Here is a 14,334-nt window from a genome sequence, read left to right as displayed (position 1 = left end):
GACAATAAAAGCGGCCTGCACCTGACAAAGAGAGGAATGAGGACATTTGCAGCTCTAAGATGGTGAAGCCAATATCACATTTCACCCCATAAATTAAATATACTAGAATGTTTTTTTTTCCCATACAGGCAGAAAAAGAAGTAAACCCAGTGGAAGAAAAACGCTTTGTTCCTCCTCTGGATGATCGTGTTACATCAATTTTCCATTTCACTATTGTTGGGTACGTAGCAAAGGAGGTTGTGTGTTTATGGGAGTGTATATATACACACACACACACACACACACACACAATTGTGAGTCTGTTAACCGGCGCAAAGGCTGAAGGTGTAAAGACTTCTCAGTTGAATGAAATTTCACACTCTTAGCTCTCAAAAGTAATCACTGAATTACAGCCTTTAAAAAAGTCTCTCAGGTTTCACACAGAGAGAAACCCGTGTACAAACAAACTTACTACGCCGCTGCACAGTCCTCGGTTCACTCCTATCAAAAGGCCAGACATAAAGGCGACAAGATCCCTCCTATTTGAGTCGAAGACGACATCAATAGATGGTGCCTGCGTCGTTTTACGACACTAAATGTGTTTAGAAATAGTGCTAATGCAAAAAAAAAAAAGGGTCTAATAACTTTCAAAGACTAAATTAAGATGTGGAGGGACCCTCCAGCTGATGATTAGACACGGGACTAGAAAGTGACTGCTGGCGATAATATGAATGGGAAAACATACACACTCACACACAGAAATGCGGGCACACACAGAGAGTCAATTAACACGAACATGTGTCTTTGGGGAATTATATTTCAATTAGCTGTAGCTTTCCTTTGAGACCATAATGTTAAAACAAGTGCATAGCTGTGTATTTGCAAATGCAGTAAATCCTGGTTTTTAATTAGTATCATGACATAACTCCACATTGTTACTATGCAAGCACAAGTTAAGCACTAAATCAGTGTTTTGTGTAGTGTGAAAGAATCGTAGCATAAAAAATGAAGCATATATGCTGAGTGATTTACGCAGCTATAACCACTGCAGCTGCATTTTTGAAGTTGATTTAGAAGTAAATTATAGCAATGAGAAACGAACAACTGTGAGTATCCATTAGAAATGTGTAATCATCATCAGAGGGAAATTAAAGAGGGAACCGACTCATTTTACAGGGTTACTTTGGCGCAGCGGCGGTGACTTTTGAGAAATATGAACAGTGACTGAGGGAGCACCTGCTGGATGGCGTGTGAATATTGATTTACATCCTAATTTTGAACCGACCGGACACGAATAAAATAAAATCTAGAAGGACAAGCTAAAATCTAAAGGCTCACAGCTGTATTTTTGTCTTCCCTCTCCTCTCGGTTTTGATCTACCTACATTTTTTTTTTCCCTGCTATTCCCTGTAAACTCATCCTGTCAACCCTGATTTAACTGAAGAAAACTGCTCTGTGTGAGCGGACACAAATCTGGGCCACCAAAGGAGAGAAAGTAAAAGAGATTTTAAAGCTTCTTTCCATGTTTGTTCATATTAAATACGGTTCCACATTTTTACACAAGATTTCAGTTTTTATGTCGACAGTGCTGCACGACTGTATACGTGTTTTCATGAGCGTGCGCGGGTTGTTTCCGACGCACAGAACGTGGAGAACGTTTCTGCACACAATGCAGCCTCACTTGGCTTCGGCTGAATTTAATTTTTGTCAAGATCAGACTCAGAGTCCCCAAATAATAACAGAGCTGGGGGAGGAGAGGCGAGTAGGCAGATTTACTGCCGTCCATATCTTTATCTCTGTCGAACAAAATGATTACTGGAACATGTACTACCAAGTCTCCAGACTCCGGCCCTCCGGGAGCTATATGAAAAGAAGCTGTCAGATGAAAGTGCACATAGCATAAAAAGAACTTTATCTCAGCTAGAAGATGTTAAAAAAAAAAGGGTTTCAATACATGAACCCTCTCAAGCGCATTTTCTTAAACTAAAAGCGCATCAATCAATCTCTTCAATTGTTTGCACGTTTGTTCGAATGCATATGTGATACAGTCGAGAGAAGGAAAGAAACAGAGGAAGAGAATCGCTTTACTTTGTCTTTATCTCGAGTTTTCTTCAATTGCCCATTCTCTTTACTTTGAATATTCTTTCAACTTTCTGAGTAAAAGCGAAAGATTACAGCACTCCCGGTGTGGAGGGTTTTAATCCAAAAAGGTGATTGTGTTTGTGTCTCTTTATTCCACAGTGTTTGAGATTAGTGACACATGGTTTGTTAAAGACTGGAGCTTCAGATTAACCACTTGCTAATCCTTTGGAATTCAATGCTAATACAGACATCACATATGCATGCTTGCGTACACACAGACACAGTAACACAGTCAATGTCATTCCCACTATGCAGGCTTGTGTTTAATTTGGAGGAGGAGATGATATCTGCTTGATGAAGTCTGGCTCAAACAAAGAGAGAAAAATAAAGAAGTCGGCTTGTCAGTCAAGATGCAGCGACTAGATGAAGTGACTAACCTGAAAATGATAGGAAAACTTGCGCTCCCTTGCGAGTGCGAAACATATTGAATCGCTGCCTTTTGTCAGAACAATATGAGAAACATCACACACTGATAAATGTACAGGAGTTCATATTCTTACTTGTACACATAAATAGGTACAACTTTAAAGAAAAGCCCTATCAGCTCATATTTCAGCTGAGCTTGCATACTTTCTTTCACCTACTGGGAGGTCTATTTAGGGTGGAAACTTGCCGTCTGCTGATGCCGCTGCCGCAGCCGAATCCACCTGTGGGCTTGTTTTTTCACCATTCTCAATAGGAGGCTGCATTTGATCTCCCTCTCTGCTCACTTCAGGCTGCCTTTAAATTACTCATTGCCTAAGAGATAAGAGACACAGCCTTGATGCCAAAACTAAAAATCTACACTTGCTCTGACACACACTTTCTCCAAAGATGTTTATTCGTGGCTTGGAAGTGTGATTGACATGTTCTGTATTTTTAACTAATAGGGGGAAATTAGCTCACGGCGTCAGCAGCTTATGATTCTATTGGATAATGCCTATCACTTGGGTAAAAACATACTATTTATTGGAATTAAACTACTACCTATAAATGTGACATGTTCTTGACTCTAAGCCTGACAGCATAATTACAGGGGTTTTTTTGTGAGGTTATAATGTGCAATGATTAAAACAACTACAGTCTCATTGCCACGACACAGCCAATTATTCTATTCCACGCCAAGCTCAGTAAAGACCAATACTTCAGAATTAAGTAAAATGAATAATCACTTGTAGGAAAGGCAGATAATATAAGTGTAAACCTGTTATGAAGTGAGCATCGTTTATGTTTTTCCATTCATGACTGGCAACTCACTGTGACGAGTCAGATTTATCACAAAGACTTATGACAAAAAAAAAAAAAAATGTTATTTTAAATGTAATTTCAAAATCATTTTAGTCCAGACTCTTACTTAACAGAAATGGGATGAACAAAAACTTACACTTGGATTAAGAAATTTCAATAATAGGGTAAATTTCTAAAGCTTTAAAGCCAACATAAGCAAATGTTTGCATTAATGTTTGACATGTTGGTTCACCTTTGCAAGCTGAAGACAAAAACAGTGCAGTATGAACAACTGATACCAAGTCTTAGGTGTGCAGCAGGAGTTCTTAACCTTTTCAACATGAGGCATCGGTTTGATTTTCTCTCCTCAACAGGTGAGGCACAAACACTAGCAGGTTAAAATAAATTTAAACTACAGTATGACTGACAAAAAAGTAGCCAAAAATTAGGGTTGGAACTTTAAAGTTACTTTAAATGATTCATTACTAGGAAAAAAAAAAAGTTCCTCCTTTAAGTCATCAACATAATGATCAGGAAGATGCACTGTGTGCCACTTTGAATAACAGACGTGGACAAACGAGGAGTCAACTCGGTGACTGGTTCCAGTTGGTTCAGGTCGATTCACTTATATTGAAGAAAAATTGTCTTTACATTATTAAAATAATCATATCTGACTCGTTTTACAACACAGTTTCACCTGGTTTGGTTTCTGACAAACGACTATGGCAGCAAATCCCTGCAAAAACCCACTGACGCATATACTGTAAGCTCCACAGGGTCAAATGCAAGCGAGCCACGCGTTGAACAATGTGTGGGGGTCCTTCATACCCAGCACGTGGGCCTCATTTGCACTTGTGCATTTTGACAGAGATTTGCCGAGACGATGACTGATTTTAAACAATATGCATACCGAGAGGGCCACTGCAAGTGTGCCAGTGATTATGCTGCGCCGTGCCAATTGCGCCATGCTGTGCCCAAGTTCGTCGACCCCTGGTGGAAAGTAGCATGCTCTTCTATATAGGGTGTATACGTGAACACAAGGGAACATGGCGCACAACTGTCAATACCCGTTTATGAGGAAAACCATGCATAAAAGCTGAAATGTTGCAGTTGGTATTAATATCTTCACAGTTGAATCATTTTCCAAGTCAGCTATCAGGTGATTGTGAGCCAGTTGTAAAATTACTGCGATTTGCTCCTTGTAAGAAGTGTAAGAGGAAAGATTACAGAGCAGCACGAGCACACTAAACTCAGATTTGACAGGTGTTTTTGGGGTGATTATAAAGAACCCCTATAATCTTACACATGTTCTATTGCTTTAAAAACACTGTTAGCTCACCTGCAATATCAATGTTGCAGTAAAGCCATGATGCTTGTTTTGGGGTGTCATTTCAGTCTGTGCTGGACCATTTGTGGTTGGCATCTTTTTTTTCTGCAGCTCATAAATACCTAGGAGATTTCCACGTGCTGATTTGGTAAATGAGCTACTGGCTATTGCTCGGCGCACAGGATCACATTTACATGTCTTGCTATGTGTGTTTTTGGCACATTTGAGCCTTTGCCATCTGCAGCATGTGTTTCAGGCATAGCAATGCTTGGCCTCCTTGCTTGCCTCGCTCTACCCCAACATATCGAAAGGAAACCTTCAAATCATTCGTATTTAAATTTTTCATAGCCCTAGACTTCCATGCAGACCCTGCCAAAATGCAGCAGTTCAATAATATGCGAAACAGTTGAAACAGGTGGTAAGATCACCGAGGTTTCTTAAACTGGAGCCAGATTTCTATTCTGCCATGAAGGGCTTGTAAGCCCTGAATCCTACCACGTTCCCCTCTAGCCTCCTCCTCCTTTCTGTTTTAACTTTTTTTTTTAACACCTGGACTAACAAAAGACTGGCTTTGATCATGGGAAATCCCTTGGCAGAGCAGCAATGAATCCACAGAGGAGCCCCATGTGTGTATGTACGTGTGCATTTGTCTGTGTGATGCACACCAAGCCAGCGCTGCTCTACTGAGGATTCTCAGAATTGAAGCTTCATGGCATGGGTATAAGGTACACAGCATCTCACATGTGCCATGCGTCAAAAGCTCAGCCGTGAAAAAGAACACGCTTGCAGACACGCAGAAATGGGAGGGAGAGTGCAAGTGAGCAAAAAAGAGGGAACATCTTGTTTCTCCCGTGTAATCAGTGGCTCCGCAAACACACACACAAGGCCGCTTGTTATCAGAAGCTTTCCCACGCTGCTGTGGTACAAAGCTCCACACCAGGATGGGAGGATGAAGCGAGGGAGGAATGGACGGAAGTACAGAGGGATGGAGGGTCAGCCTTCAGCAGCTTAGACTCACTGCGGGGATAAACACATCCCTCAGCAGGGGTTTGTATTTAGGCTAGCAAGATCAGAGTTCAAAACAGACAGACTGCCAGGCAGGCAAAGCGACAGGAAACAGACAGAGCAGCGGAGATAAACAAGCATCCAAACAGCAAGCAACCAGTGCACATATCACATGCGCACACTTCAGTTGAGGAGATTGCACATTCCTCTTCCACACCTCTGCTCCCACATTAGTCTTACATCAACTCCTCTATTCTAGAACATCTCCCTGTTTCTCCGCCGCTCCCCGCCTCTATCTCCCCTCGCCTGCTGCTCAGCCCTGAGCTCTTACGTAAGAGGCCCCATTTGCATAACAGGCTGTTTTCTCTGGCTACGGCATGGGCACATGAGACACACTGGATAATATGTTAACAACTCAGGCTGTTGGTAAACAACGACCTCCATCACAACACTTCGCATTCACACTATATATACGGCGCAGGTCTAGTGAGTGGCGGAGATTTAGTGTCTCTGGATGTCTTGATGCCAGCTGGCTCAAGGCCAGAGGGGCTGAAACAGCTGTCATTTACAGGGCGCGCGGATATGTCTTTGGCTTGATAGACTTCATTCAGGAGGAGGCTGACCTGCCTGCTGTGTGGAACCTATGCAATAATAGGTCTTGCTCCAAGAGATGACTGTTCAAATCAAGCAGCCTAGTATTATCCTCTTCAGGGTTCGGACGAGGGAAAAAAAGAGAGAGTGCGAGTGTGTGCGGCGTGGAAGCACACATCAAATGATCCTGACGTGAGCTCCACTGTTACCGGCATGCCTGTGGCATTGCTTGGGCCTCTTCAAACACAAGCTATCCAAACAGGGCACACATTTGCAGGAATATATGCAAACATTCACTCGCACTTGCGCACACACTCATAATGAGTGTGCCGCCCTTAAGAGAATAAAGAGGAAAATAAAGGCTCTGGAACGTCAATAAATGCTGCAGTGGAAGCTGTCAGATATATCCTAAGATACCTCATTACACACCAATTCATTAAGTCAAGAATGGCCTTAATCATTTCTGGTTATTAAGGGAGGACCGCTCTCAGTCTCACACACACACACACTCTCACACGCACACTCACACACACACACTTCAAAGAGACGACAACAAATGATCAAGGGAATCAAGCACAAATGATCTCTCATGCTGGATTTCTCCTTTGCACGTGCGGAAAACAGCGATCGAAGTCAAGATGATGCTAATTTTGTCTTTCATGCTACTAATGTGTTATTCTGGGCCTTAAATACGTCTTTATTTGTATCGGAGAGGGGAAAGTGGACTGAAGCTCAGCATGGCCTCCGCGGCCCTGCAGCTAGACTGACAGTCGTTTGTGAGTAAATCCATCAGCTTCCTCCTGCCACTGTTCCACGTTGCATGAATGTGCCTGTTCGGGATCTCGAGAGGCTGTTTTCCCTCATTTAACTTCCTATATAAATAGGAGTGCTGCAATATTTCTCTGCAAGCACAAAGACTTGAATGTAGTCCAGTAATTAAAAAGGAGTGTTATGGGATTGTTGTAAAAAAAAAAAAAATGCAACTGTGCTGTGTAATTAAATTATTATCAGATTTAAAGTAGCAGCATACCATATGGGCATACCAGCAGAAAAAAATACAGTAATGTCAGAGATTATTCTCTACCATGTAGATAATTACAAATGTATATTTTTAGACAAAATGTGCATCATGAAAGTTGGTAAATGGAAAACTGTCAAATGAGACACCATTTAAGCAAATGTATTTTTTTCCCCACATTGTTTACAATGATTTGTTGATTTTGATGTGTGTCTATGAAACACAGGAGACAGGCACGCTCTGTTCACCGTGACCTTGATCCCCAAAGTCACCTTACTGTTGTGTTTACAGTCGGATCATCTGTAGTCTAAACACTCCTGTGAGCTGTTTACAGTACTGCTACCAAAAGGCACTGGGAGATCTAAACACAGGATCATTCTTCCACAATCAATCAAACAATCTACAACTCAGGAATCTGTAATGCAGTGCTGTAATTAGGTCTAACCTGGACGGGAAAGGTTAACGTTACCAAATATGCTAGCAGAATTTCAAGTTTTGATCATTTTAAGGAAGTGTTTGAGGCGTTTAAATCCTCTCACAGGCAGCTGACAGTGTGCCGCTGAGCAATAAAAAAATAAATAAATAAAAAAAAATCTATACATGAAGAAGTGAACAAGCTCTGCTCCACATTGAGCAGCATCAAACAGCGAGACGCCCGCTCCTGTTTGTGGGACCTGTCCAAGAGCTGCGAGTCAAAAACAACTGCGGCGCAGCTTATTTCACTGCGAGGTGTGTCTTTATTTCTGCCCCTCTGCGATTCGAGCACAGGACACAACACGCACGAGACGCTCCACTCCGCAGGGCTGAGCAGTTCACAGCTCAGCGCGTGTACCGAGCACGCTGACAGCAAAGAGGGAATTCCTCATTCATGAACTCCACCGTCCAGCAGATCCCTAATGTTACCGGATCAGCTTCCTCCCTCCGAGGCGCGCGCGCACAGCTCGCGTATCAATTCAACGCACGTCCCCACGCGGAGCCAGACACACGTGCACATGAATGAGAACTACTGTGTTTGTTGAGATGCTGTGAGACGGAAAGAAAAGCCCCCCCACCCCTCCTTCCGCAACTACATCTTTCTCGCGCCGGACCCCACGCGCGTGTGACCGCGCGTTTCTGCCCCCATCGTCTGCCCCTGCCGCTTGGCCTGTACACGCACGCGTACGCACCGAGCACGCGCGCTCAGCAGACGCACGCGCGCACACACACACGCACCACTCGGGCTCACCTTTGAGAAGAATCCCATAAATAGTGTAGAGGGTGAAAATTAAATTACTCTTGAGAATCATCCTGTCTTCCGCGTGTCTCCGCTCCGTCTCCCCGCTGCACCTCTCGGACCGGACGCCTCTGCCAGCTATCCAGGCGGACTTGAGAGTGCGTCTTTTGTGCGTCTCTGGGAAAAACAGGTTCACGTAGCCGACTTAAAAAAAAATAAATAAATAAAAAAAACGCAGGTGGTGTTGTTTTAGATGAAAGATCTTTTCTCCTTTTCTAAAAACAATATTCTATATTTTGTTGGTTGTTTTTTTCTTTCTTTTTTTTTTTTTTTTCCCCCAGGAATGCGCCACCGGAGAGCTCTCCTCGGACTCAGTTGACGGGACTCTGCGCAGCAGCCGGAACCTTCAGGGACCTGGCACAGTCGTCCTCCGGTAACAGGATAAACGCTGCCGTTGTGATACAACTGCCTGCTCAGCTCCTGCTCTGCTGTGGATCAGTCCACAGCGCCACAGAGCACGAGTGGATTGTTTGAGTCCCGCCCACACGCCGTCTTGACGGACGCGAAAGGTGAACCAATCAACGGAGACCCGAGGCTGCCCGGGGTGGGGGAGGGCGAGGGGGGAGTCAGCGCCTTACGCACGCTGCAAAAAATATCACTTTCAGCAAGTTTTGGGGCATTGTGTGGTTTGAAAGTTATCCAGAAATGCTGTTCAAGTAAATATTTTTTTAATATTATTATTAAAAAAAAAAGTATTAAATAAACAAACAATCCATTAATGTAAATATCAACCATTTCTAAAGTCACTTTTGAGGACGCTCATGTTCTCCCAGCAGGGCCGGAGCTGTTTAATTCATTTTTAATTCATTTACACTCCGGAATTAACATGACAAACACTGAGCAAGCTCCAAGCAATTGTAATGCACCCCATCCGAGCAAAACAAACTAAATTATTACTCGCGGCATTTGAATAATAAAACAGACTTTGCTGCAGTAAGTGGTGCTAAAAAACTGAGAAGTTGTGAACGCTCGTGGAAGCCTGCTGTCAATTTTCTGAATCGGCCACCGCAAAAGTTGGGAAATGATTCAGCTCCTCGGGTGTGATTCTTGATACCAATGTGTGAAATACGGTGTGAAATGCATTGTTTCCAAGAAGCTGCCTCCTTTAAATGGACTATGCTCTGTGCAACCCTGAGAGGAGGGATGGTCACTTTTTGCAGCGTGCGGGCACAATGGGTTCAGAATTCAAAACAGAGAAAGAGCGTGCAGACATGCTTCTGGGTGAGAGCTTGTCCTTCCACATGATGTACCAGGCACGGCACATGTTTCAGTGCATACAGCCCTCCGGATCGCGGCTGTCCAGGTTAGACGGATGTGAAGTATAATGGTTGACAACAGTCTGAGCTTTGAAGATTGTCTCGCAGAGGACAATCAGTGAGGTGGAGGGGTTTGAGCCGGGATGTGATGGGACGAGACAGAGAGGGGACAGGGGTGAGAGTGGTCTGCCTGCTTTCTGAAAAAAAGCTGTTAAAGGCTGAAATGGAGGGAAGGGAAGGACTGGCTGTACAGTGCACAAGTTGGTAACTTTTCTGTCAAATCACTGAGAGATGTTGCTCTTTTAGCACGGGTTTGAAACAGTTTAACATCGCTAATCTGTGTCTCCTGGGAAAGCTGCGGATGTTGATTGACAGTCGAGAGAGGCCATTTGGATTGAAATGGAGTTGTCTGTCAATACTGTATGATGAGTGAAGAGATGACCCTGAAAGTAAAGAATAATGAGGCTGAAAAAAAGCAAAAAAAAAAAAAAAAAAAAAAAAATCCATCAGCAGGTTGAAAGAGGCTGGCTTGCCGCACTTAGAACGGAGTTGATTTCGGCAATCAAAAAGAGGCGTGCACCCGATAACCAGCAAAGATAACCTGATAGATTGAAGGGCAGAGGTCAGACGGAAGAGCACAAAACCTCCAGGAATACACTGGACATCTGCTAATGTCTGTGTGGGACTTCAGGCTGTCAGTGGCTGCAAAGAATATCAAATGTAATCATTTGTTTGATTTGCATTACAGTCCAATTACCGCTGAAGCCATAAAGCGTAGTGTGTTAAAAGATTGTGATCTTTCTATGCAAATGTTCATCAACTCAATTAAAGCTGAAACGCGGCACTTCCAGATCTTATTGTTTTGCAATAAATGTGTTGAGAGCTTCCAGGAATTGGATAGGGCCTGAAAACTGCTTCACAAGGTCCTAAAAACACAGGATGTGAAAGATTTTATGTCTGTCTTCCTTTGTCACAATAAAAAAAAAAAAAAATGCTTTTAGTGTGTAACCACTTCAGGATATAACCGTCGTAAAACTATCAGAAGGAACCTCATAACACAAAGAGTCCACAAAATTGCAGTGAACTATGTAATTATTGTACACATAAATGAAAATCAAGCAACATAAAACTAACCTCGGAAGACACATCCAAAGCTCTGCAATCAAAGACTTTATGCAACAGTAAGAATTAATACAGTGTTGTTTGCAAAACGCTAGGCTAATGTATCTGCTGTGATTGAAAAACAAAATTAGTTATGGATCAAATGCTTTATGTAATAATTTGGCAATCACATACTGTATCACAGTATGCCTAATTTTCACAAGCCTTCTCTGCGGTAAAGGAACAGGGTCTCTCCTCCTTAGATTGCATAGCTTGATTGTAAGATGGCTTCTAAATACACCTATGCATTATTTATAAAATTAGCTATGCTCAGTTGCTTGGCTATACTAATAACAGCGCAGCATCATTTCAATCATGCCACTGAAGCTGCTTAGCAGGGAAAGTCCATCAGAAGTGAACACAAAAGAAAATACACTACAAGCACTGTTTGTCACAATGTCACTGCCGTTGTACTTTTTCAGGTCATCCGAGGATGACGGTGCAACACACATTGGTGTCGAATTTGAAAAAGGAAATAGTAAAATTCAAATTTCAATTCAATTCAGCTTTTATTTATACAGCTTAGTCATTTCAAGGCCGCTTTTGCAGAGAAGACTGTAAGATTGTTCTCTATAATTCTTACTGCTGACCAACCTGAACTATCAGTAACACACACACACACACACACACACACACACACACACACACACACACACACACACACACACACACACACACACACAATAAGTTGTCCCTTATGCAGCCCAAAAAGATTTTAATCAGTTTGTTGTGGAAAGCGTTCTATAAATACACCTGGCTTGACTTGGCCCGCTGATCTCATTTTGGGTCAATCCACTTTAAGAGTAGGTGCTGCACACCTTGTAATGGCTCATTTCACACTCTCCGAATTGGTGTGTGCCATCACTGGAGGCATAGCACCGAACCAGGGGGGTCTTCTCTGAAAACCGTTTGGATCCAGGGGAGAGGCCGGTCACCGAACTGATAGCAACAGCACATTCAAGTTTCCGCTTCACCTGGGATTGTCTCAGTGCTCCAGATGGCACATCTCTCTCTCTCTCTCTCTCTCTCTCTCTCTCTCTCTCTCTCTCTCTCTCTCTCTCTGGATGGACACACACACACACACACACACACACATGCACATTAGTGCGCGTCGTCCTCTCAGAGTTTAAAGTAACCACCACCTGCTCCTGGCTGAGCCCATTGTTCACTGGTCCACCTAATATGGGCTGACACATGTTGCCAAGCTGAGGGCCGAGCACTTCGGCTCAGATAGAACAAGGCGGGGCACCACATAAATCACCTCACCTTTAGGAGTGATATTTCCTTTCCTCTATGAGTTGGCGTGTCTTCAGTTGAATGGAGTGCCTTGTCAAACGAGGAACCGTCCGCAATAACAAATGTAAAATAAAGGAATCGTACATTAAATAGGGAAAACATAATAAATGGAACATAAAGCCTGTCCAGGAATTCATCAGAAAAATGTGTTTGCCAATTTTATGTTAGGAAAAAGAAAAAGTCTTCTGCAGTCATTATCTGTCCAGTGTTCATTAACATGCCTAAATACACTTTTTCCCTGAATATGAGTCTGTGTTTATTTGCTGATTAATCATGAAATCCATTTTTCATTCTAGTTAGAGAATCCAATTAAACACAATACACTGTGGAAACGTAACTAATCATGGTGAGTTTTGAATATTACACGGTGTGTCTCCTCCGTTGCACTTTCTGGACTCATAACATCTGTTAATGACATACAGTCGTTAGAAATCCGTGGTGTGACATCTGGAAGTGTGGGGGAGTTATTGCTAGGATTATGGAAGTTAGGAGCTCTCTCTCTCTCTCTCTCTCTCTCTCTCTCTCTCTCTTTTTTTTTTTTGTGGTGCTCTGCTACCATCCATTTTTTCATTTTTCTGCTTCTTGCTTTTAACTATCTAGTTAAAGCAAAATTTTTCTCCTGAGAGATGAGCTACATGGGATCTGAAATACCTTGTAAAGCGCGAGGTGACTAATTGATTTCACAATGCAGCTATTTCGGGGTCGCTGATAACCATCACGCTATGTGTGACAACACTGAATGAAGTTCATTAATGTATGTGCGGTTCAGCCGGGAGGGCTTGTCAACATGCCTCCCGTGCAGACGCTACACGTGATGCCAGGACCAGAAAATGACATGCATTGAGCGAAGGTGGGAGTAGAGGAGGTGGGAGCATACTGAAAAGTTCTGCAGCTGCACAGACAGCAAGCTGAGAGCAAAGAAATTGTATGTAGATAAATACAATGCGCCAGCAGCTGAAACGTTTTTACAGTCCACTTGCTTCTATCCAGAATAGCTGTATAACCTCAGTATGAATCCAACTTCTGATGCAGCCACCTGAGTGTTTTTTCTCCCACTGTGTCAGCAGTATAAATGACCTTTCCGTCAGATTTTGGCAACCATGAAGTGCCTCAAAGACCAGAGCTATTGCAGACTGCCACGCCACAAGGGGAGACTGTCTGCCAAATACAACCAGATCCAAAGCTCAGCAGCAGTGTCTGAGATTAGAGTGGCACACCAATTGTTTCAGTACCACTCACTCGGAAAGTGTTCCTAAACCAAACTCTGCGTACAAAGATGGTGGGGACGACCCTCTTGTTAATGAGAATGGCCCGATTCCACATCCTTTCAGAGGTGTAAAAGACTGTGTCGATGCCCTGTCTGGTTAATATTCACCCACACATATGGGCCCCTAAAGGATTATATGTATGTGCCAGTACATGCGGGGTCTATGCTTCTTCTGTGCGAGTGTGTGTGTGTGAGAGTTACAGTGTATACTGAGACTTTACGCCAAAAAAACAAACCATGTGTTGCTTGTGTTGCTTGGTTACAAAGGTCAGGTACATTCAGCAACAGATCATTTGATGCTAGAGGCTCAGACGGTGTCTGTCATTCACCGGCAGGCTTTAAACTTCTGCTGTTTTGGATGCTTCAACTCTTCAGCAATTGGACGCATATCTTAATCCCAGCTCAAAGAAATGCCTGTTTCCTTTAATAATAATTCAATTCTTACAGTTAGGCAACAAGATGGTTGTTGTTCGGATTTTAGTAAGTTAAGAAAATAAATGCATAGTATTAAATAAACAGAGAATCAGTGCAAAAATACTGTAGCTAATATGGTTTTACTGGTTTCTTTTAATCAACAGTTTCCAATGACACCAAGAGACAAAAGAAAAACATGCAAGAGACAGTGTTTTTAAAAAAAGCCTTCAAGCCAATCATCAGAAGAGGATTTCTGTTCCATTCCCCCAAACAACATTTCTTCAATTAAACATTAATTGCGATGCCCACTACAGCTCTCTCATGCACATCTCATTATAATATTTTACGTATGCTATCTCGGTTCCCCATGCTTGCCAGTATTCTTCCTTATCTGCACTC

At 42.8% G+C, this 14,334-nt stretch overlaps 1 protein-coding gene across 3 annotated transcripts in view; it reads right to left on the bottom strand.

The window, feature by feature from the left end:
* Positions 1 to 9,009, bottom strand: part of cadm2a (cell adhesion molecule 2a) — a 191,193-nt gene extending 182,184 nt beyond the window's left edge. The window contains exons 1-2 of one of the 3 annotated variants that reach the window (XM_030100778.1): positions 8,721 to 8,744; positions 8,494 to 8,686 (exon numbers count right to left, since the gene is read on the bottom strand). In XM_030100778.1, coding sequence (XP_029956638.1) covers positions 8,494 to 8,554 — 61 coding nt within the window. In that variant the 5' untranslated portion in view covers positions 8,555 to 8,686; positions 8,721 to 8,744. Of the gene's footprint in view, positions 1 to 8,493 lie in introns of all 3 variants that reach the window. The other 2 variants (XM_030100776.1, XM_030100777.1) reach the window with 2 other exon arrangements.
* Positions 9,010 to 14,334: the final 5,325 nt, after the last annotated feature.

This window comes from Salarias fasciatus, chromosome 10 (assembly GCF_902148845.1).
Source record: "Salarias fasciatus chromosome 10, fSalaFa1.1, whole genome shotgun sequence".
Lineage (NCBI taxonomy): Eukaryota > Metazoa > Chordata > Actinopteri > Blenniiformes > Blenniidae > Salarias > Salarias fasciatus.
The sequence above is the reverse complement of the archived record's forward strand: the minus strand, read 5'-3'. Positions and strand labels throughout refer to the sequence as shown.